At 40.7% G+C, this 23,754-nt stretch overlaps 2 protein-coding genes across 4 annotated transcripts in view; one reads left to right on the plus strand and one right to left on the minus strand.

Moving 5' to 3' along the window:
- Nucleotides 1-23,754, minus strand: part of LOC311445215 (uncharacterized protein) — a 71,616-nt gene that overhangs the window by 19,175 nt on the left and 28,687 nt on the right. Inside the window, exons 5-6 of the mRNA XM_084537075.1 lie at nt 14,729-14,857; nt 14,014-14,577 (exon numbers count right to left, since the gene is read on the minus strand). The gene's annotated coding sequence lies outside the window, so the exon portion shown is untranslated. The remainder of the gene's footprint in view (nt 1-14,013; nt 14,578-14,728; nt 14,858-23,754) is intronic.
- Nucleotides 14,572-23,754, plus strand: part of GSG1L (GSG1 like) — a 62,961-nt gene continuing 53,778 nt past the window's right edge. For all 3 annotated transcript variants that reach the window (XM_084537070.1, XM_084537072.1, XM_084537071.1), the window contains exon 1: nt 14,572-15,030. In XM_084537070.1, the coding sequence (XP_084393196.1) occupies nt 14,730-15,030 (301 nt within the window). In that variant the 5' untranslated portion in view covers nt 14,572-14,729. The remainder of the gene's footprint in view (nt 15,031-23,754) is intronic.

The following is a 23,754-nucleotide window of genomic DNA, read 5'->3' on the forward strand; positions in this document are numbered from 1 at the left end:
AAAGGTAGGCTCAAGAAATGGGAAAAGAAACAGAAAGAAGGACAAAAAGATGTGCAAATCATGTGGCCGGGGCTGTTCAGGCCAGGGCTGGCCTGTTGCCAGTCTCGTGGTTCATCCCCACAGCTGAAGCAAGATGCTGACTATGTCACACAGGGCAAACCTGTCTCTGTGGCCATGAAGGCCAGGGTGGGTAGCAACTGGAGTGCTTACCTTGGCTAGCAGGAGAATATCAGGAAGGATTTATCAAGCAGCCCAGCATTACCATGTCTGTGGCTATTTCAGGCCTGATGACACCGTTTTCTTCCGGATATCTCGTCATCATGTTAAGGAAGGAAATCTCAAAAGATGAAGAAAAATTCCTGCTAAATACAGATAACAGCTCTAGCTGTTTTACATATACCGCAGTTATGGCTCTCACTGCCAAGACAAGTCATTTAACACCTGGGTAGCAGACCTGTGGTAGGTAGCAGGGCAGGGGAAGGCATTGCATCCTTGCAAGGCTGCATCAGACCACCAGGTAGCAACAAAGCACCGCGAAAACAGTGAAAGCGACGGCCCCAGCTCCGGCTGCTCCCATCCAGGCAGTTATGGCTCCACAGCCTCCCTGCCTCCGCACCTGCTTCCTGGCCAGATCCCCACTTTCGTGCTGCAGCGGGGTTGCTTGTTTCATTCCTAGCAATACTAGGACCTATTGATTATTGTTAATAACGATCAGGTTGGTAGGGCTGAATTAGTAGCAGATTGTAGGGTATGAAGTTCTGTGCGCTAGCTCAGGGTTGATAGTCAGGTTGCGGCTAATAGATGGGGAAAAGCCTAGTTGCAAATACTTCGTACAACGAGTCCCAGGCAAGAGGACTGGGAAGCAAAGAGGAGGAGGTGGCATGCATGGCCTAACCCGATTAGTGCTGGAAGGCCCAGCCAGTTCTGCTGCCAGGCTGAGCTGGGAGGATGCAGGGGAAGGCAAGCAGTGACTGACTGAGCTGGCAGCGGGTGGCAGGGCGCAATGGCCAGGTGAGCAGGAGAGTTGGTGTTCAACCGAGCATGCCTACCGGTTCTCTTCTAAACACATCTCCAGATGGCTTTGCCCAGCGCTCATATTTTTGAAATAGCTCCCCCTTACCGAAGTCTCGGTGATAAAGCTGGGTTAGTGAGCTCCTGTGCTTTCCATCTGTCCTTATTTTATTCCCCATTGGCTGGGATGAGTTCAGTGTCTTGGTTTCTAGTGTGCCCCAAAAGGGTGTTTCCATACAGGAAACCGATCTGTTGCTTGTCCAATCCATGAGCAGCCTTTGCACCTCTCCTATCTCTTTTCCCCCTGACTTTGTTGCATTACTGCAGTATTGGCAATTATTTAAGGAAACAGGAAAGCAGGGAAAGAAAAGGCTTGTTAATTTGAATGAGAATGCCTTTAAAACATTATTGTAATAGATATTTTCAGCATATTAAACATAGTGCATATGTTTCTTTCCCACTTGCAATAACAGATTTTATGACCTTCCTCACTGCCAATAAAGTGGTTAAACAGTTGTACCAAAATGCCTAGACAATATTAAACAAAAGAGACATGGAATACTATTACAACAGGGAGACAGAAAGGAAATGTTTAAGTGCTGGTGCAATCTTAGCAAGACAACATTTACATCAGGATATTCCTGTTTGTGTCTGTGGAGACTTGAAACAAATTTTGAGATGCTGATTGAAAGTACCTGGAAAGTTTCCAACTTTGAAGTACGTGCTGCATTTTGCCAAGCCTGAAAATTAAGGAATAGAACAAGAGCAATTATTTTGCCATCCGTACACCCAGTAACATGGTGACATTGCTGAAGGGAGCTGCCATCAGTCAATCCTTTTAGTTCATTCCCATGCATTGAAAGAGTTAATCGTGCTGTAGCAGTCATGGCAACGGCTGTCTTTGATAACTGATCTTGCTCCCACGACCATGCATTGCAAAGGCAGGATCAGAAAACTAATTGCAGGAAAGAGCAATGTGTTCTAATGAACTTTGCTCTGTGTCTTTTCCTTGGTGTGGTGGTAAGTGGCTCCATTTCTTTCTAAATTCACTTCTTTGTTACTTTCATCAAAAGATGTTGCATGAAAATAAAGTACAAACCTGCATCACCTTTTTAGTCTGTTTTTTGTTTGTTTGTGTGTTTGTTTGTTTTTGTTTTTTCTAGGCTGCTTATAACCGGTGGGATGTAATTCCTAAACACAATGTTTTCCTGCGGACTTTGAAAAAGCAGAACAGAAGGAATGTTGATAAGACCTGTTTTCAAAGAAAAAATATTTAGTCTGTTGAATGCAGACCAGCATAGATACTGTTGAATACATGAACTTTTAAAAAAGGGGTTACATGTTATAACTCAACTGACAAGAAAGCAAGAAACTTGATTATCTGTTCCATAACACTAACTGGCTGGAATATAACTTAATTTTTCCTGTGAAGTATATTTCCTTGGAAGTATATTACTGTTGGCAGTTTTTAAGGGCTGCTGATGTTAATATGCTGTCCAGCATTTCACTCTTCAATTGAATTGAGATCTATAACTTGATAAATTACCATTTCAAGTATTTTCTGTATAACTAAAGTATGATTTTTTCTCTTTAAAAGTTATATTTTTTTTCTTAAAAAATCAAAAACTATCCAAAAGCACTACTTTGACTACAAATTGTTTTCAATTTTCTGTGAATGTGTTATGTATCCTAAGTGCTACAAAGATAATAAATATCTAAAGCACTGCAGATAAAGATGTTTACTCTTTAAAGAGCTCATGTAGAAGAAATTCTGTTGCTATCAGAATAACAAACTGCAGAAACATAAAATTACTCAGTTCAGATCTATTATGGTCTTCAATATAAACTGAACTATTAAAAATAAATAAATTACTAAATCAAAGTATAAAAGGACTTCGAAGATGGCAAGGTTAAGTGAAATTGCCCACATAAATACCACACATGGAGCCCTACTTTGGTTTCATTTATTGTATGGGCTATAATTTAGCTCTTGACACAGAAATAGCTGCTTCTGAGGAGTTAAAGTCCCTGACCCCACCCGGGACCCTGCAGGAGAACAGCAGAGCAGGGCCAGACGCAATGACTGGGGCCAGACCCCAGAAAGGGATAAAACCCCCCTTTTTCCCAGGGAGAAAGGGATGAAACCAGGCCCATCGGTGATAAACTAAGGGATGGCGTGCTAGAATCAGAGGGGCTGTGTGCTAGTGAGGTCCTTTGGTCTGCTCCACAAGGTGCTGTGTGCAGTGAGGCGCATTTGAAGTGCTTCTACACAAACACATGCAATAAAATGGATGAGCTAGAAGTCTTGGCCCAGTCCCACAGCTACAACATCATCAGCATAAGCGAAACCTGGTGGGATGAGTCCTGTGGCTGGTGTGCTGCAACAGATGGTTACAGGCTCTTCAGGAGGGACAGACAGGGTAGTAAGGGGGGGAGGACTGAGGTGGGGAGTGGCGATGTACGTGAAGCAGGGGCTGGACTGTGTGGAACTTCAAGTTGGTGATGGCAAAGTTGAGAGCCTCTGGGTAAGGCTTAAGGGATGAACAAATAAAGGGGATGTTGTTGTGGGAGTCTATTACAGACCACCAGGCCAGGATGACAATGCCAATGAATTATTCTTTGCAGAACTAAGAGATGCCTCGAGATCAACTCCCCTTGTCCTTATGGGGGACTTCACGTTGCCAGACGTTGCCAGATGTCAACTGGGATTACCACACGGCTGACACGAGCAATTCCAGGAGGTTCCTAAAGCACCTAGATGGTAACTTCTTGGTGCAGGTGCTCAGGGAGCCAACTAAGGTGCCCTCCTAGATCTGTTGCTGGAGAACAGAGACGGTCTTGTGGGGGATATGGCAATTGGCAGCCATCTCGGTCATAGTGAGCATCACTTCCAACTCTGAATATTCTGTGATTCTATGATAACAGTCAACCGCGATGAGCAAGGGCACTGCAGGACACGCTGCAGGATGGCTCACACAGCTTGTGTGCTGCAAGGGTGGCTATAAACTGTTCCAAAGGGATTGACAATGTCCCTGCTGAATAAGGAGAGATGCTGAGGCCCAAAACAGCTTTTACAGGATGTTGCAGTTGCCTCATGGGGACTGGGCAAATTTCCCAGGGCAGTGTGCTGAGTCTTAGTCACTTGACACCCTCACTGATGATTTCTTAAAGTAGCTAGCCCAAGAGTCAATAAGAAGAGAAACAACTTGGCTTTCTTGAACATTACACCAGAAAACATTTTTAACGTTACTGTTGATGAGTTCAGGAGATGTTCATATCCAAGAGATGATCACAATACACTTAGTATCAACATCTGTGTTAGCAATAAGGACAAAACATCAAATATTGTTGTGCTAATTTCAAGCAATGGTGGTATGGGAAAATTAGGCAGCTTATTAAAGAGAAGAGGTAAGGGGCATACAAACAGAAAATCTTAGCAAGTGGCTTAAGGCCTTTTTATAGACCCTTTAAGGCCTTTTTAAAGACACAGGGGCTTAAAAAAAAATGCATTCTACTGTCAAGAAAGACTTTAGTAAGAACAGAGAAAACCTGGTATGCTGAAATAACAAGGTGAGGGAAGATACTACAAGCAACAGGGCACCCTTCAAAAACCTGAAGTTAAAAGAGAAAAAAAAGGAGGGATCACAATTTCTGTCTGATTAAAAGTAAATACACAATAAATCAGGACAAAAAGAATTTGAGATACAACTTCCTAAAAACATCTAAACTAATAATAAATCCTTTTCCAATTACATTAGAAATGGGATGCTTGCCAGGGAGTCTACAGGGCCAACAGATGAGCATGTTTCAAAGCAGATCTCAGAGAAGATAGAGCAATGGCAAAAGAATGAACTGAACTTGTAACAACTTTGTTTACTGTGAAGGATTTTATTAAGGCTCCCAAGCAAAGTCCTTATATCTGAAAGCATAAGATTACCTTTCACAAGTGGGTGTGCTTGGATTATTTGTTCATTAGGAAGAAAATTAGTAAATTACACAATCTGAATATTATTCAGCCTGGAGTTCCTGCCTGTGGATGGGAGATTAGAATACTAGCTGTGGTGCATCGGTCCCTATCCCAGGGTAATTTAAGCTGTGAGAGACCTCAGGAGGGCTCTAGTCCAACCTCCTGCTCATGGCAGGGCCAGCTCTGGTGTCAGACCAAGTTGCTCAGGGCATTATCCATTCTGGGCTTGGAAATCTTCAAAAATAGAGACTGCACAACCTCACTCAGCAACCTGTGCACCATCCTGATTAGTGAAAATAAATGGCTCCTTAAATTGTGATAGAAACTCTCTTACATTATTTTGGGCATAACACTGAACTTGCCAAGGCCCAGTAGTTTTGATATAGGTTGGAAGTTAGGTTGGAGTGTGGGGTTGGATTAAATGACTTCCAGAGATCCCCTCTAATTAAAAATATTCAACAATTCACATTTGGCAGAACTATTTTAATTGAGTATCTATATTAAATTATGCAGTCCATTTAGTTTAATGGAGTTAATATTAACATATGCAGAATAATAGACCTATGTGAAACCTGAACAGTATGGAGCCTCCAAGCAGAGCACATTGTGGAGGAAATGGGGATCTCTTCAAAGATGCAAGCACCATCAGAGGCCGAGTGGAGAGGTGACCTGTAGCCTGCTTGAGACGTTTCAGGAAACAGAACAAAAAGGACTTTTCCTCATCTAAAACTCAGTCAAGGAAAGGGTTCTAAAGAACTTACTCATGATCAGCTGTGAGCCTGCAAATACTACCTCAGGCTCCCAACCTAAGCAGACAGTCCTTATGCTACTGCTGAGCTTTTTCTCTCCTGCAAGTTCATTCCATTTAAATTCTATACATTCTATTTAAGTTCTATAGGTTTTATTACTACATATTGTGGTGTTCAAACCTACCTCCCACTTTTTATATGTATAACCCTTATCTGCTGTGCTTTCATTCTGTTAAATAGCATCCTGTTTGCCCATCAGGTTGCTCATACATCTCATCCCTCCTGCCACTATCCAGACAGACTGATGGCTAATATTTTTCCACCTCTTTGCCAAGTCCTGGCCCTGACTCCCTCTTCTACCATCTGGTGCAACTTCATTGTTAATTTTGATATTGTTATCATACTGCTAAATTTGGTACTTTAAATGTAGCACAAAACTAAACCAGTTTAGTAGATGCCTCTCACCATCACTGAGTGTCTTGTTGGGATAGTCTCATGCAAGCCTTCTCAGCTTCTCACATTATTTGTGCAATTTGGCATTTTCATAGCCACTACTGCACAGTTGTTCATTTTTCTTCCAGTGCACTGTGATATATTGTCGCCTGCCAGGCACAAGTCTTCTGGTCACCAGCCTGTTGTCCCTCTATTGACCTGTTCTCTTCCACTTGAAACAGTTGAGCATCTAGCTTTGCCATGAAGACATATCTTTTCCACTCTGTTTTGCATTTGCTATCAATCTCTTGTTTTTATCCTGTGTTGCTTTACCTTCTCCCATCTTCCCAGAGGGAAAGACTTCTACAAAGATTGAGATTTGAAATGTTTTAAATCTTCTTGCTGTATGAATAAATTTGCCATGTTCTGTAGCTTCTACCTCAATATAAACTGCAAGCAGTATTTTGCAAAATTCAGCTTCAGTTTCTAGAGCTAGCCTGACTGTCCTGCCTTCCTGTGGCTGCCAAACTTTGCATTAATGTTTAGGAAGACTACCCCACTTCCATTTGTCTCTGAGCCAGCAGCCCCAGGGCTGTTGATCCATTGGCTTGGAATTCTCCTTCATTTTCTATCTGAATCATGAGCCAGCAGTGACTTTGTCCTCTGTCATATATAGGATATGCCTAAATCATTTTAAAATCAAAAGAAGTGCCTGATTTTCATCAAAAACATTTTTGCCATCCATTTTGTTCCACCAGGAGAGCTGGTAGAATGGAGTTGATTTTTACACCTCCATGGCTTTGTTAAAACCACACGTTCTCAGACCCATTTTCCTCCTCAGCAGAAGCACAGTACAGTACAGTCAAGAAGATGTGTATATGATAGTACATTCCCGTCTTTACAGTGCACAGTGACAAACGGCAGACCAGCACACATTATAAATTTCAGATGCTTACATTTGGCCTGGAAGAGTGAATTTCTCTTGACTGACTCTAGAAAACCTACTTATATTTAAAAATCTGCAAGATACGTGACTGCCATAGACACATGAACCCCTGCCCACACATGAGCCAAACCATAGCAGCTGGTCACTACTGAGCTTACAGACCACCACAGACAGGGCATGAGTCAGGTCAGCTTGGATTCTATTGAAGCTGCATTCTCTTGCACTTACCACGGTCTGAGGGCACACACAACTACCACAGCTCTGTAGGCATGGAGAAATGGCTGTCTCTGATCCCTCAGAAGACAAACCATATTTTTAAATGTTTTCCTTTAGAATATTATGTACATCCCAACAACAATCTTGTTTTAAATTACAGTCTTTAACATCGCAAGCATTAAAATAGGGGTGCTACAGTGCTTCTTTATGAAAACTTATATAGCCAGCCCCTCCTGCTGACAAGCTTTTTGGCCTGGGTTACTCAAACCTGAATGAAGTTGAATGCTTGACAGTCTTTTTTTTTTTTTTTCCCTTACTAGTGACCTTATCCTTATTGGAAAGTGCATTTGTAACGCTCAACTTTATTTTCTCTTCAGTAAAAATAAAAAATGAAAGCACCAAAATAATACAAAGAACTGGTTCTGGTTTGTTGACATCGTCTCTGACAGATATACTGGCCCCAGCAAAAAGCCACCCCTGTATAGCCAATATAAGTAGCCTTTCCTATTCCTCTCTGGTAAAGTCTATTTTCCCAACAGAGCGCAATTTCTGCAGGGAGAATATACAGAAACATGAAAACCAGGATACAGAACTTTTTCAAACAAATTTGCCTGGCCACCCCTTTCTGAGCTAAAATCACACTGCCAAATCATATTCTACCTCTTACAATGCATGGGCATATGGATGAATCCTATTTATGACAATAAAATACGTGGACATATGAATGAATAAGCAACATTATTCTTCACACAAACATCACCAAATGTACGTGGTTTACTCCTCTGCCTGGCAGAAACTGAAAACTACAGTCATTTAAATTCTGTCCATATTGATAATAAAAGGAAAAATATATTCAAATGAGAAAATGGAAGGGCAAGATGATACCTGTCAGGAGTTAAAATGTTATTTTCAGAGCCTGAGCCAAGCTATTTGTTTTGAGGAGTAAGTCAAATTTTCATTAAACCCAGCTTAGATTTGGTTGTTCAGCTATAAGGGCTGGGATGCAATGCTCATAAGGTCTATATGATTTCAAAAGACTTTGCAGAACTATTGTAGGGTGAGTGTAACCCTAGTAATGTTGCCAAAAAAATGGAAGAGATGCAAATGAATTAATCTATAATTAGTGTTTTAGGCACCTCCAAAGGCATACTGAGATATAAACTTTCTATGATGTATAAGCCAGATGTCTTGGCTATAAAAGAGCATGTTTGACTTTTCTCAGCACTGCTACATTTATTGTAGGTACTTTTGTTTTGGGGCAACCATTTTGCCAGGCCAAGGAGTCTATGAATATTGAAAAACTTACAATCTGCCAGTAAGGCTTTGATGTGCAAAAATGCTTCTTTAATTTTAGCAATAAAGAACATAAATTCTGCTTCTAGAGTTCCACTTAAGTGAATCTGTAACTTCTTGTAAGCATTTAAATGTCTGAGCAAAGTTAGCATTGGAAAAAGTAACAAATATTAATTAAACTTTCACCTTAAACCAACCCAACAGTCAGCATCTTGCTTGTGAGGAAATTCACAATTGTAATTTACTGACTGAAAAATTTCTAATTCAGGGTCAGAAATGGATACCAAGGTTCCTTGTAGCAAGAATGAAAGTTTTATCTGAGTAGCAAGCATCCTTTATATTAGAAATATTCCTTCTGTGAATGGGGAAAAGTTTCCTATTTACCCATCAAATATGATATCAAAATAACTGTATAGAGCAAAGCAATTTAACAAAAGGCACATCACAAGAAAGGGAGGGATATAAAACTACTTGGTGTGATGCAGGTGTGCATCTTTGCACTGATTTGTTCTGGAGGAGTCAACCCTGGTCAGCAGCTTGGACTGCCAAGTGCAACCACATCCAATCCCTTTCTGGGAGGCAACTGTTGGGATCAGCTTTCAACTCTACTCAGTGCTATAACAAAAGCACTTGTAAGAGAGAATCACTACAGCTGCACTGGCACTGCTGTGTTGAAACTCCACTTGTACCACCCACAAAACCACAACCTGAGTTTTCACAGCCTGTTTTCTGCCAAACTGCTCAGTAATCTGAAAGCAGACCCCTTTATACAGGGAATACAGAAGCCACAGCCCTCAAAGTGTGTATACAGGAGCATACTCTCCAGCATGCTCCTACATGGCACCTAGATACCCTGATCTGTGAACAGATGCTGATAAGTGTGTCCTGTTTTCACCAAATACAGCCTAATATGCATTGCTGCGTCTTTATGTGTGCTTTCTTTGTGCATAACCAACCTATTCAAAACCTGAGTCACAAGCAGAGGTACCTATGAAAGGGCAAGCAGGATGTGCTACCACCTTTGAGCAGTCAAATGCAGTGAACAGCACGGATATGGGAGACATCATATGTACTCTTTTCAAGTGGAAAGACAATAAGCTTCCCACAGGAGAAGCATCTTTATAAAAATCACTAATCTAATGAGTCATCTGAAGTAAAAATTACCTGGACACAGAAGCTGGGTTACAATGGCATTATGGGTCACTACAATATAATCAAGATGAGAATTGTTTGGCCAGTGAAGGATGGAGAAGCATGAAGGAAAGAGATTGCTCCTGAGTTAGGCCTCATACTTTGCAAGAGTTCCTAAACAAAAATAACATTTTGCAGTCCATAGCACCATACAATCACACCTTCTGAGTGAACACATCATCCACCAAAGAAAGAGGATGGGAAGTATTGTCTAATCTCTGACCTCTAAGGTATCTCTGGAGAGAAAACTGTCAAAATATCCCATATGATGATGGTCCTCTTCTCACGAGACCACATTTTTTTCAGAAGAAAGAGTGCCTATAGATCTAGTCTTTGAGTGGCACAGACCTGGTGTTTAAGAAAGAATGAGCAACACTGAAAGCTTTTCAAAATATCAAACCAAGCCACTCTGAAAGTGACACTTAGGAATGTGTTGTCAGACCAGTGACACTGGATCAAGGAAATTGTAACTGGAAAACAGTAAAACAAACTGTTGATTCTGATGTATGTTTTTTATGAGACCTTTCTGTCAGGACTGCTAAGGTCTTTGCTACATGCTATCAGAAATGATTTTTTTACCTGCTCAGCTTAGGAACAGGAAAATTTTCTTTAGAAACCTTGTTGTGCTCAACTCAATACCCCCATGTACATGAGATGCATCCTTAGTAAAGTAAGAAGTCGAACTGAAGAACAAGATTTCACATGGTATCAATATTCAGCCCACCTGCACGTATACCATTGTGGGATGTGGGACTTTCCATTTACTGACTGCTAAATTTGTGTTAAAAAAAAAAAAAGGCAGTATTTTCTCTTAGCATCATCTCTTAGATCGACGGAATTATATAGCTCAGCCTATAGGCTTTGAGAGCTAAGCACATCATTGCTGAACACAGACTATTTTGGGTCAGGTGGGTACTGAACAAAAAGACAAAAATGAGGTAAAAGGAGCAAAAGGTAGCCTAGATATGAAATGGAAGAATGAGAAAATATGCATAGTTGATGGCATACGTAGTAGTGATCTGGGGGAAGAATGTAGAGTACTTTCATCCCAACATTCTTCTCCAAATTTATATTTATATAAATATATTTAATTTATATATATATATATACACACACACACACACACACACATATATATATAAGTCAATCCTGTTGATTGACTACGGTGAAGAAAAAAAATGCCATTTTGCTGGACAAAGTGTGGACAAGGGTACAATACTGGAGAGGACCAACAATTCATTTCAGCCACAGTAAGAGAACGAGGAAAGGATGAGTTATGCTGATAAATAGGCTAAAGAAAGAAAATATAGACTAGAAAAGGAGATTCTGAACCAGAGGAGAAAAGATGAACTACTAGGAGGGGTCCATTCCAAGGTGGAAAGAAGAACTGGGAAGCCCAGTCCAGTGGCTGCTTAAAAAAACATTACTAATAAAAGAGAAAGCCCAGAAGGACAGACCTGTAAGAAATGACAATATGAAGACAAACTACATTTTTTTTTTTTTTTAAAACTGTTGATTTAAAACTAGCATATTATCCCATGCAGTTGACACTACTGGTATAAAGTAAACAAACTATGCACAACAAACCCCCCATCATCACTAGGGAACCCAAGTCCTCTCATTTTACTGAATGCTGCTTCTGTTTCCTACTAGTGAAAAACAGAGCCTGATTGAAAGAGTTCCTTTGCAAATACTATCATTATTTTAAGTCCTCTGGGAAATTCTTTTTATGCTCAAGTAAATACTGAATAATAACAATTTGCACTGATTTCATAAGAAATAGTAAAGGAAAAGGGGGATAGCTGTAACTCAGGAAGGTAGTTTTTCTCACATAATCAGAGAAGAGCTATTGCTGCAAAAATATTTTTAAAGTTCTTATAGCTAAAATACAAAAACTACTTCTCTATAGTGTTCAAACCCTTCTGCTTTACTATGAAAGATAATACCACACAAATACAAGTTAATCCAGGCATCTGAACTGCTTTCTGTAACATTTCCATTACCCTTTCCATTTTTATACGCACCAAATCTGATAAACAGAGATTATATAAAGAGAAATCTTTGGAGCTTTATAGCATGAGTATAGCAGAGACTAGTTTCCTCTTAAAAAAAAAAAAAAAAAAAGTAATCCCAACGCATACATACAGTCTGGTCTAATTAAAAAAAAAAAAAACAAAAAAAAAAAAAGCTGACTTCAGACTTTTGTTAGTAAAGAGAAAAAAAAAATCATGTTAAAAGATTCTTTGACTTTAACTTTACTTTGTGCTAAATATCTTTAAATGCTTAAGATTTTAAAAGCTCTGTATCACAAATCGAAAAAAGAAAAGAAAAGAAAAGAAAAGAAAAGAAAAGAAAAGAAAAGAAAAGAAAAGAAAAGAAAAGAAAAGAAAAGAAAAGAAAAGAAAAGAAAAGAAAAGAAAAGAAAAGAAAAGAAAAGAAAAGAAAAGAAAAAGAAATCTCTGCTTTATTTTGCTTTTTTTTCCTATACTGACACTATGTTTGTTCTTGACAGACCTGTCTGCCCAAAGAACAACAATAAAGAAAGTAACAAAGAACTGAAATAGAAATCTCTGTTAGGATTAGGAGTAAAAACAAAATCTCAAAAGTATTTAAAACAAAATTATCACAGACAAAAAATTGGATGCTCATCTCCCTGGGGGATGGGCACCAAAGAGTGTCCAGAAGTTGATGCCAGGACCAGAAAACACAAGTTACAGAGCAGTAAACAGAGGGGATTGGTGAGAAAAGACCTGTAAAACTAACCTGTACTCACATTTGGAAAAGTGTGATGAGTTAGGTGGTGGCAACCACTTGAAAAATAATCCTGAATAACACTAGCTATCTTGTGAAGACATGCTGTCAAAGTTTAAAGCGCACTGTTTATTTCTCTCAGCAGGTAGATGAGCCTTTGAACACGGAAACATCTATATGCATTTCTAAATGAAATGTCCTTCAGTATAAAAGTAACTGAAATAATAATCCTGTGCTCATCTAAATAGCTATCATCTGTATTTCTTGCATGCCATTAAAACCAGCTAAGTAATGTTGATCATCTGGCTGCAAGATGAAATGATGAAAGGACTGGAACATGGAGTTGTATGGTGCAATTCCTACTGCAGAAGGAGGACTGCATACAGGAGCACTCCTCTAGCATAGGCCACTGGAAAAAATCTGGTGTTGAGGTAGTAGTAGATGACATTGTATACAGGCAAGGGAGGGCAAAATGAAGGCCCACCCCTGCTCTGCCAAGCCATTCTATTAACCTTGCAAGTATTCTCACGAAGCTGCATTTTCTAAGAACTTCCTAGCTTACTTTTAAAAGAAAAAGTGTGAAAGGAGAAACTTAACCTGGTCCTTCCTGTCTTTCTTCAAGGAGCTGGAGCAGCTACCACCATATTCCATTCTGAGGGCGTTAAGGCACAGGACAAGCTTTGAATGTTGAGTCAGTGTGCTGACTGAGACGTACATGGTGCGATGAGAGTATTGGCACCTCTCTTGGTGTAAGCCTGTGTGGCAGCACGGCTATTTCCAGGGCTTGCTTTAGTCCATCTGCTACAACTGCTCTAAGAGTCTACAAACATCCCCACGGGCCTTACAGGGTGTCCAAACAAGGCTGGCAGGAAGGGCAGGAAGTCTCACTCAGTCCAAGGCCTAGCTGGTATATGCAGTTTCCTCCCTGCATAAAATTACACTCATCAGCAAGGGCTGCAGAGCCATTATGGGACAAATGTGGCCAACCTCAGCACTTGGATACAAGGGCTGTACCTTGTGTCCACAACAGGCCTGTGTACAGATGGCACTACCACCATCACTGGGTGCCCTGGTCTCTTCACAGCACCCAGCATTCAACTGGTAGCTCTCAGCAACTGGGGAATGAGGTCGTCTGCTCTGAGTCAGGCAGCCAACAGGACAGGACAACATCTCTTTGGAAAGGGGATATGACACAGTGCTTCCCACCACCTGGCAAGTAAGGCCTGGGTTTGCTCAAATTAGTTCTTGCTGCCTGCACAAACCAGAAATGTCCTGCGGAACCACTGCAAACAACTGTGAGTGCTCTGTGTGGAGATAATAGCCTGTGAAAGGGGCTCCACCCGCTATTGTGAAGGACACAAGTTCTGCTCACTACAGACATTCAAACCTGAACTCTGAGGCTTTGCTGACTTGCACTGCAAACCCCTGAAGACAGAGAATTACACAAGGATACTCACAGCAGAATCAACCCTTCAGTTTGCTGCTCATTAGCCCAGAGAAGAAAAGCTGAAGTGCTGCTCCATCCCTCCTCCTCTGGTCAAATCCCTACCCTCTGGTATGTAGACAATGCATTTCTCAGCTACAGATGATGATCCTTTTTGGAATTAAGACGTGACGCTCCCCCTCATCTAGCTCGGCTGTCAGCACGATGCAGTTGTCCCCGAGGTCTGCCGAGGAGCACGGCAGCTCCGCAGCCGTCCCTGCTGACTGGCTTCTGACGAGTTTTTTCCTGCCTCATCATACTACAAGCAGAGTACAGCGAGTCCTGCAGCCTGCAGGTGTCTCCCAGCAGAGGAAGCTGCAGAGCCCCTGGGGATCATGTGTGGTCCCCGAGCAGATGTTGACTTGCTCTTGGTGCGTTTCGTGAGGCAGACCCTCTCTGATCCTGTCAGCGTGCTGAGGAACACCGACTACCAGAGGACGGCCGCACTCCCGCGCCTGCAGCTGCTCCTTTAACGTACAAAGGCAGGATTTCAAGTGAAGAGAAGAATGGGAGTCTGGCTGCAGCGTTTCCTTCACAGCTATAACAACAGATTGGAGGAAGCTGAGAGTTTTGGTGCCTGGAAAACTGGATTCTAAATCGTGAGAGGCTTTGAAACACCACCCCGCCCCCCAAATAAAACAAAAACCTTTGACTTCTCTCAGCAGGAGGGGGAGGGAGGGCGGATTTACCATGAAGACAAATCGAAGATGCAGAGCCCTGCTAGCAGTGAGTCTGAATCTGATGGCTCTCCTCTTCTCCACAACAGCTTTTATCACAACCCACTGGTGTGAGGGCACGCAGAGGGTCCCCAAGCCGAGCTGTGGGAAGGAGAAGAAGACAAACTGCCTCAACTACAGTGGGAATGAGACTGCCAATGAGACAAACCAGAATGTGGTTCACTACAGCTGGGAGACAGGAGATGACCGCTTCCTTTTCAGGTATTTCCACACTGGGATCTGGTACTCCTGTGAGGAGAATATCAATGCTTCTGGTAAGTGTAAAACAACTTCCTTCCAGCTTGTGTTGCTTTGTGTTTGGCTCGGCGTAATAGACAAGCTGTTCTATGCTGTATCTTAATGCAGATTTGCCCTGCACACAGAGGCAGAAATTTAACATTTTTTTTGTTTTTGTTGTTAAAACACAACCTGTTTCCAGTGAGAAAAGATTTGCTTGTTTACCTGATGGCTGATGTGGGGTCTGTGCTCTAAAGCCGGCTGAACCTCTGATAAGCAATATGTGTTCCCCCTCATTGGGCACTGCAGCCAGAGACTGGCCAGTGTTTCTCTTCTGAGAGCGGCTCCATGGAGCGCACAAAAGGCAGCGGCTCTTAGTTGTTATGGAGATTCTGACATTTCCCCCATCTAATTGCAGTTGTCCCCTAAATAACCCAAAGGGCAGTGGTCTGAATGACAGTGAAAGCACAAAGCTTACTGTTTTTATCAGGCTGTTGCCCAGACTTCCTCTTTTCTAGCATCCATAAGTAAATGAGTACTCACAAATCCTTCCTGGTGGCTGGATTGTATATTATATATTATATATATATATAGAAGTAGAGTAGAGTAAAGGTAGTTAAAGGACAGAACTGAGCACAAGAAAGCTTATTCCTGTTCCCTGCTCAACCGTTCACTTACTCAGAACCACAAGAGGAGACATCTCTTCAGCTATTCAGTAAAATCATTAGAAAGAAATCTGTTTCTGTACCCTGGAATTCACCAACAAATGAACCACTGGAGGATGGGTGGAAGGCAGACCCTACTCCCAGAGCTGTCTGGTAGAGCTAGCATCCAAGCTCTGGTTTGGAAGAGCTTTGCTGCCATTGTCTAAGGAGTAGATCGGGAGGTTGGTCGTTCACCACGATTTGGAGAGAAGAACAGCTAATCATCCTATGTGTCTCCTAAGAGACACAAACCTCCCTGATACTGGGAAGTTTATGGGATCTGGTAAAACCCTGTATAAGTGTGTACTATGAAGTGGGACAAACTTTGTGAGCATCTCACAGTCCATTTCAAAGTAACACTCTGGACATTAGAAAAAAGATTACTTTTGGAAATATTCTCAGGCCATAGCAGACTTAAGTGAGCAGCTTAAGACCCTCCAACATTTTGAGCATCTTAGCTGGGATTGGCACCATCAAACATGCCTAAGTTTCTGGCAGACGTTACAAGCTTTCCAAGCCAAGCTTTATGTTCAGGATAACTTGTAATTCTGTGACTCTAGCCCATTCAGAAAACTGAATTATCTTTGTGTGAAGAGAAATACAGTGCTCTATTCTGTACTGAGTACACAAAGCTGTGCTGTAGTGAGTGATTTTAGGAGGTAGCTGAAAGCCAGCTTTAGAAAGTTATGGTGAAACCAGGAGAAAGAAGGTTGTTTCTCCGCTCTAGCACACCACTACAGCCAGCCACATGTATGTTTCCTCTTATTTAAAACACTAACTTGCTGAAAAAGAACATTTCAATTAGCAGACCAAGAATGACTAAACTTTAGAACTCAATCAGATATAGGGATATATTGGCTTGGACAGACAATTGCTTTGTTCAGGATTTATAATAGTGGAGTTTTGTTGGTTTGTTTGTTTGCTTTCTGGTAAGGACAGGAACAGTATAATGGACACAGATTTAAATTTGATCCCCAGAATGTCAACATAAACCAACCAGTCTTAGTCCAAACTTTCAGGTTTCTAGTACCTATGTACTCTAGTACATTGTCATGGCCTTTTGCAGCCTGATTGGCAGTCATTTCATCTAAGCTCCAGGGTAGTAAGGCCACCAGCCAGCCCCAGTCCAACAGCACTGTCGTCATTGCTTATACATACAACTCCTCTGCTCTATACACCTATGTGTAATCAGTTCCATAGGCTGGTCATGCTGCCCACAACATGCTTACAGACCACACTTGTATCATACGGTCATATGGTCACTGTGTTGTTATTAAACGCGTAAGGATGCCAAGAGAATGTCAAGAAAATACCACTTAGCACACAGACAGCAGTGTATTAAATCAGTCAAAATCACTAGCTTAAATGGACTTCATACTTTCAATAACACTTTTCTTAAAGTTTTACCAATAGCATACTGAAAATGACTGCATAAGAAAGTTAGCCTCAGTACTGTCATTAGATGCTCCTTAGTCTTCCATTGCTATAAGTTACTGACTCCATAAAATGTCAGCATCTTCAGAACACCCTTTGTCCAGTTCGCAGTAATATGTCCAATTCTCACTCAATCCACATACTGAATGTACCATCACCAACACATTGTATTTAGCCAGGTGCTGTTCCTAACAGGTCTTGTAAATTTGCCACACTGCTACCACTGTTATTCTGTGTCTTGGAGACCCTTCACTCTGGGTATCAATACCACACATTCCATACACAAAGCACGGCTTGAAGGATTCACACATGACATTCCCATAAACATACTGTTTGCTGAACACTCTTCTTTTAGCCCCACCTGATGTCAACAACAACCTTCATCTAGGCCCAGTCCTTTCAGCAACCAGCTCTGTCCTTTCAGCTTCTCAGCTCTGTCAGCAGTACACATGGGCACAGACAATGGTCAGTGCCATTCCTATAGTTCTTCACGTATCCCTGATTCCTTGCTGCAGATGTCTGAAACAAAGCAACATGAATCCCACCTGCAATTCCAATAATGCTCTGTGTTGTTGTGATGTTATCAAAACAAAAAACAAAACAAAAAAAAATTTGAGTGTCTTCCCTTCCCACTGCTTATCTGAGAAGTCCATTAAGATTACAGGTGTAGAGGTGCAAAACCATGCCATACGCTGTCTGTACAGAGGCTAGCAAAGCATGCTTTCATCATGGTGCAGGTTTGTAGGTTTCACTAACATCTCTAACAGAGATGTAATGTTGTGATTATTTCTGAAATATTTTGTGAACCTAAAGTTTGCTTTTTATCCAGCATGCTTAGGACTGCTGAAGTATCTGAAAAACATTTTGCAAATGAAAAATTAAATTGTGAATCCTGGGAAAAAAAGGGACTCAAACATATATATTCTATTTGTGTGTATGTCCTCTAACTATTTAGCACAATTTCTGACTAAAAAGTATGCTGAATCCCAGTCTAGTTAAAAGAGGACGGAGGTTCTCCCTTTCAGAGTTGGTTCAATGCTTTGGATCCCAGGCAGGTGGATGTACCTTCCGTAAGAGCGATACGTCTAATTTCTAGAAGGAGATCAAGCTAAAGCATACCCTATCAGCTGTATAGCTCGTGCTTGTAACGAGTCCCATTCTGCACTTAGACGATCCACAGAGTGCTTGGTACCTCCTTCCAGGTTATGAATTCCTTACTACGGCCAGGTGACTCAGAGCTGAGCTCCCTATTGTTTTATTTTTTTATTAGTATGACCTCGAGTGCATATCTTATTTCACACCTGCTGTTTGGGTCTGTGCTTGTGTCAGTACTGGACACTTCACAGGCTAGTGATGTGCTAGTAGCAGCAGGGATAGGAAAGATTCAATGGTAAACTAACTGGTAGATTTTCTGACTAAAAAATGTAAATAACATAAAATAATTAACACATGAAGTAGCCAAGGTGGCATACCTTATCTTATTGAGAACTGGGAAGCAATAACATTTTTGCTCATTAGAGAATGTATTTGATTTTAATAGAAATAAAACATAACTCAGATCTTGTTTAAGTGGCTAATAAGCAGGCAATCTCAGTAATAACATCCACATTTCAGGCTGAAAAGCAGCATAAGTACAGCTGTCTAGGTGCCCTTTAAGAGTACTGTCCCATCAAATAAAATTGATCCTTTCCATGTTGCTTGTCATGCTCCACAGAAGCCAAGGAGATAAGGAATGAGTATACATAGGCTTGGTCTTATTCTTGGAATTAAATTTTGAGCACAAGGGGTCTATAACATTTTGTATTCTCTGTACTACCACATATTCATTAGCACTCTTTAAGGATTAAATGGTATAGTGGAACACAATATGTAAGGGTATATCAAAGTGGGCCACAAATAAGGACAATAAATGCACATTTGCAAGACCCAGAGAACTAGAGAGGTGTATCCTGCCGTCTTGAATAAATCTCTAACATGAAAAGACAAGAACTTGCCATACATTTTCACAGATCCATAGCAGTACTGTTTCACCCTTCTCTCCCCCATGATGTGATAATAAGCATACGTGACTCACTGTAGGCAGCTGTCCAGGGAGAGGAAAACACCTTGTGAATTTATAATTAAAAAGCAAGAGGAATTGGGAATTATTATTGGATTACGAGAAATGTAATATAATTGTCATTACTGAAACCTGGTGGTTTTATTCACATGACTGGAATGTAAAAATTGCAGGTTTCAAATTGTTTAGGAAGGAAAGAGTAGGTAAAAGAAATAAAGGAGGTAGCACTCTATATTGAAGATACAATTTCAAGTGATGGAGGGCCTGCATAATTTTCATCTGAGACTGTTTGCTGAATTGGCACATGAAAATGCAGCTTTAGTAGCAAGAATCCTTATTAAATCTGCATATTTCTGTATTCAAAGAAGACTGGAAAAAATTATACAGGCCACTTGACCCAACCACATTAGGACAGGTTTTGAGGAAGTACTCAGTAGGCAACAAACTGGCTCTATCAAAGCTGCGCTTTTATCAAAGGTGGGCTTTTATCAAAGGTAGAACTTTTAACAAGATGAATACCTTCTTAGACAAGAGTAATGCATTACACCCAGTCTGCATGGATTTACATAAACTGTTTGATAGGATGTCCCCCTGAAAATTCTTTACAGAACTACAGACAGCAGAGAGAATCGTAACAGTGTGGTGATACATATAGACATACATGTACTTCCAGTGGAAAATGCCAAATATCCAAAGCATCTTCAGACTGGAAAGAAGCCACAAAGAAGAGAGCTATGATGGGGATCAACAGGGAAGGACAGAGTTAAATCTGTTTCCCCTATTTGTGATCTTGAGGGTATAACAGACAAATATTCCTTCCTGAAGAGCTGCGTGCCATGGAATGTGTTACTAACAAGATTATTTGAGAGCAGCTTCCAACCAGGAAGCCCCCAGACTAGTGATGCAGTACTGACACCAGAATGGGAGTACATGGGTGGAATCACTCTAAACCTGCTCTTTTGCTCTTCCCTAAATATCTGCTACATAATGATGATACAAAGATAGTAGAGCAGGTAGAAATTTTGCTTGAAGCTGTGGTGAAGATTTTATCATGTAATATTTATTTTGATGGGGATAAATAGAGAGGCTGTAAAATCATTAATGAGCAGTCTTACAAGGAGGTTGCGTCAAGTAATATAAAAAGAGAAGTGATCACAGTGGAGATGAGATATATCTAGTGGTCCTCAAATTTGGTCTTGGGAAGATTCTGTTATTGCAGTGATTATCGATATCTAGGGAAAAGAAGTAGGAACACAATTCATGTCATATAATTTCTAAAAAAAAAAAAAAAAAAAAAAAGGGCAATGTGGATCCCACAGCAAACGAGTGGACATTAGCAAATTCAGATGTCTGTACCTAAACTGATCAACGGCATTGTTACAGTCAGTAGAGAGTAATGAGTGTTTCTCAGGACATCTCAGTACTTACAGGAATCTTAATTTGAAGAGAACAATCCTACTTTAAATGTATTCCTTACATATGCTGTGACACAAAGTCTGGAAATATTGGCATTACAGAGAGATTTATCTCCCTAACTAAAAGTGTGAGCTAGAGGGAGTGAGAATAATATTCTATCAGTATCCTGCTCTATGTCAGCAGGGTAGTAAGAATAGTATTGAACTAATTAAAATGAAAAGAAATTTAAAAGCACCAACCTCTAAAGAATAAAATTCTTTGAGGTTGGGGGTACTTATCAGTGGTAGGCAAAAGATAAGAAACAAGCTGTGGGGCAGCATTTGACAATGAGGTGACTGCAAGCTGCAAAGTGCTGCAATATGAAGGAAAAGTGTTATCTTATGGAAGAATCAGCACCAGTGTGCATTTTGTTAACACCATAGGTAGGGTAAGAAAAAGGGAGAGTGTGAAATAGATGCACAGTGGGATTTCTAATGTAGTTAAGGAAAAGAGAATATCCTTCAAGAGAAGAAAAGAAAGAATGGTCCTCTTTAGTATAACAAATTAAAGATCAAGAGGGGATAGGATGATACCACAGATATATACACACACACACATACGCGCATGCACATATTTAATTATCAAGAAAAGAATATGAGTTAAGTAATTAGTCATTGAGAAACAAAATGAAAATCCAACAAATGGTTCCCAAAAAGTGAGTCTCTGGAATTCACCTCCACAGGGGGCAGTGTGAGCAAAGGAAACCAATGGGCAGAAATCCTTACCTTTTAAATTCACAGAAAGACCTGCATGACAAAAGAGGAGTATTTCTGTCATGAGGAAGCTTGGCATGAGTACTGCTTAACTGATTTGTTGGTATCTTAAGGAGGTCTGAAAGAAGGCATCTTGATTTGACTGCCTTTTGCCACACCATGTTTATATTATATTAAATTATATTGCATCCATATTTTGGGGTTTCCACTGGTCACTGATGGGAGCCAAGAAAAAAATAGTTGCTAGCTTGCCATGTTTTCTGGAGGGTTTTATGCCTTCTCAGAAGCATGAGAAATTGGCTACAGCTGGAGACTATGCAAGGAGGATGCTTTGCTGCTGTTCACATTTCAGCTTCTCAGAATCTAATTGTTATGGCTGTTCATGCACTGAACATAAACTGATGATCTAATTTGGGATCAGAAGAGAAATCTCCTCCAGGTTAGGTAACAGGGATGGTAATGGATTCTTGCCTTCCTTTATAACAGAGGGAGAAGGATCTGTTTCAGAAAAGCACTAGTGAGTCCCTCTTAACAAATCCTGGGTTTTTGCTTATAGAATAAGATCATTCTGGCCATAGGAATTTAAGCTATATGAAAAGAGTCCTCACATCTGCTTGTCTTCCTCTCGTTTCTCTTCCTGTAGTACATAATAGCTGTGGTTTCTGTTGTGGTCATTGCTTTGCAACAGACCTTCAGATTTTTATAGGATGATGGGGATGTTTCGTGTCCTTGGTGCACTGGGAATTTTGGATATGAAGTCCTCCCAGTCCTGCTAGACAGACTAGCTGTATGAACATCTATCATACAAATAATGTGGAAATAAAATCCCTTCATGCTGAGACTGGTAACAGAGTAAAGTAAGGGCAATGCATCATTCCTTCTCTGGTATGTTATTCTGTGTTTTATGAGCAAAAACTACGTTGCTTCCTCTTCAGATGTGTCAATACTCAACCATTTAACCAGTCTGGAAGGAGGTATCTGAGGGGCTCTCCTGGTTCCCCGTAAATGGAATAAACTTAAAAGAAGTGGAAGACCAACACGTGGGTACTGTATTTCAAAGGAACGGTCAAAGGATGGTCAAATATGACCATCTAAATAACAGACACTTAATTCAGTGCTAGTTACTGCAAAATATAAACAGATGCATTCAGGACTACAGAAATAAAAAGGAATGGAATATCAATCATCATGGAATCCTCATGGTTTTCAAATTACACCAGACTAAATCCTGATTTTAAAATTCTCCTTATGTGGAATTAACAGAGCTAAAAATAGGTAAAATGAGGCTTACTGACATCTCACAATGTGGACTTACCAGGGAATAGGGACACTTCTATCAGGATCCTCTGTTAATCAAGTTTTGGTGTAATGTTATTCAGTATTCTTGTAGGTAATCTAAATGTTTATATATATCTTTGCTGATCTAGCTCGCCAATGATTTAAAGACTACAGAAGACAATAAATAATGAGAAGCAGATGTTATTACTATGGAATGTAGAACAGTCACAAACAAAATACACTTTCAGGTGTTCCATCTTGCATTTGGCTACATTGTAGGGCATGGCTGGAGGGAAGGGCATAAACCATGCTTACAATGTGGGAAAATGATTGGGAATCAAGGTCACTCCACCATGCTCAGACTCACTAGATTTGGAGAGACATATGTCAGTACGGGTTCTGCCATTCAAGGTCCCTTCTCCTCCAGCAATCACTTTGCCTCTTACCTACTGTCACTTGCATGTGTTTCAAGCTACAACCATAAGACTCATGTTCAAAGCAACATGCCATGCCATGATAGTAATACTCTGTTCTGATTTTGTCTTTTTCTCCATTTTTAGCACACATTAGCTTTTGATGTTTTCATTTTTTGGAGTAATCCTATCCGTGAAATGGAGTTTCCTTCTTTGCTCTTAGAGACTTTCATCTCTGCCTGCCCCGCTTACGTATTTCTGCAGCTAGGGCATGGATCCAATACAAATACTCTGGTTGGGCGTTATCTGGAGAGAAGTTCTGGTATGGTTAAAAGAGAATTCACACTGAACCACCACTAATTGGAAAGAGTGGGAGATACTCCTTTGATCTTTGCTAATCACCAGCCTGAAGGGAACTGCTAATACACTCACATGAGAAATTGTAGAAGACATGTCATGCATATATACAGTGAGGGATATATCACTGATACGTTCTGCCAAAAGCATAATTTTTGGTCTTTCAGTTTCCTGGGGACACCTTATAATCCTACAGACAGCAGACCCTCTGATATCTAGTATGTTTTGGCAGATTTACATTAGTAAGGTCACTCTTGTTTTTAGAGTACTGTGTCACAAATAACAGCAGATGGGAACTGTACAAATGGTAGTTCTTTGCCCTGAGGTCCCAGCAGAGCCAGTGAGTAGG

Source organism: Aythya ferina, assembly GCF_964211825.1.
Source record: "Aythya ferina genome assembly, chromosome: 15".
In the NCBI taxonomy this organism is placed as follows: Eukaryota; Metazoa; Chordata; class Aves; order Anseriformes; family Anatidae; genus Aythya; species Aythya ferina.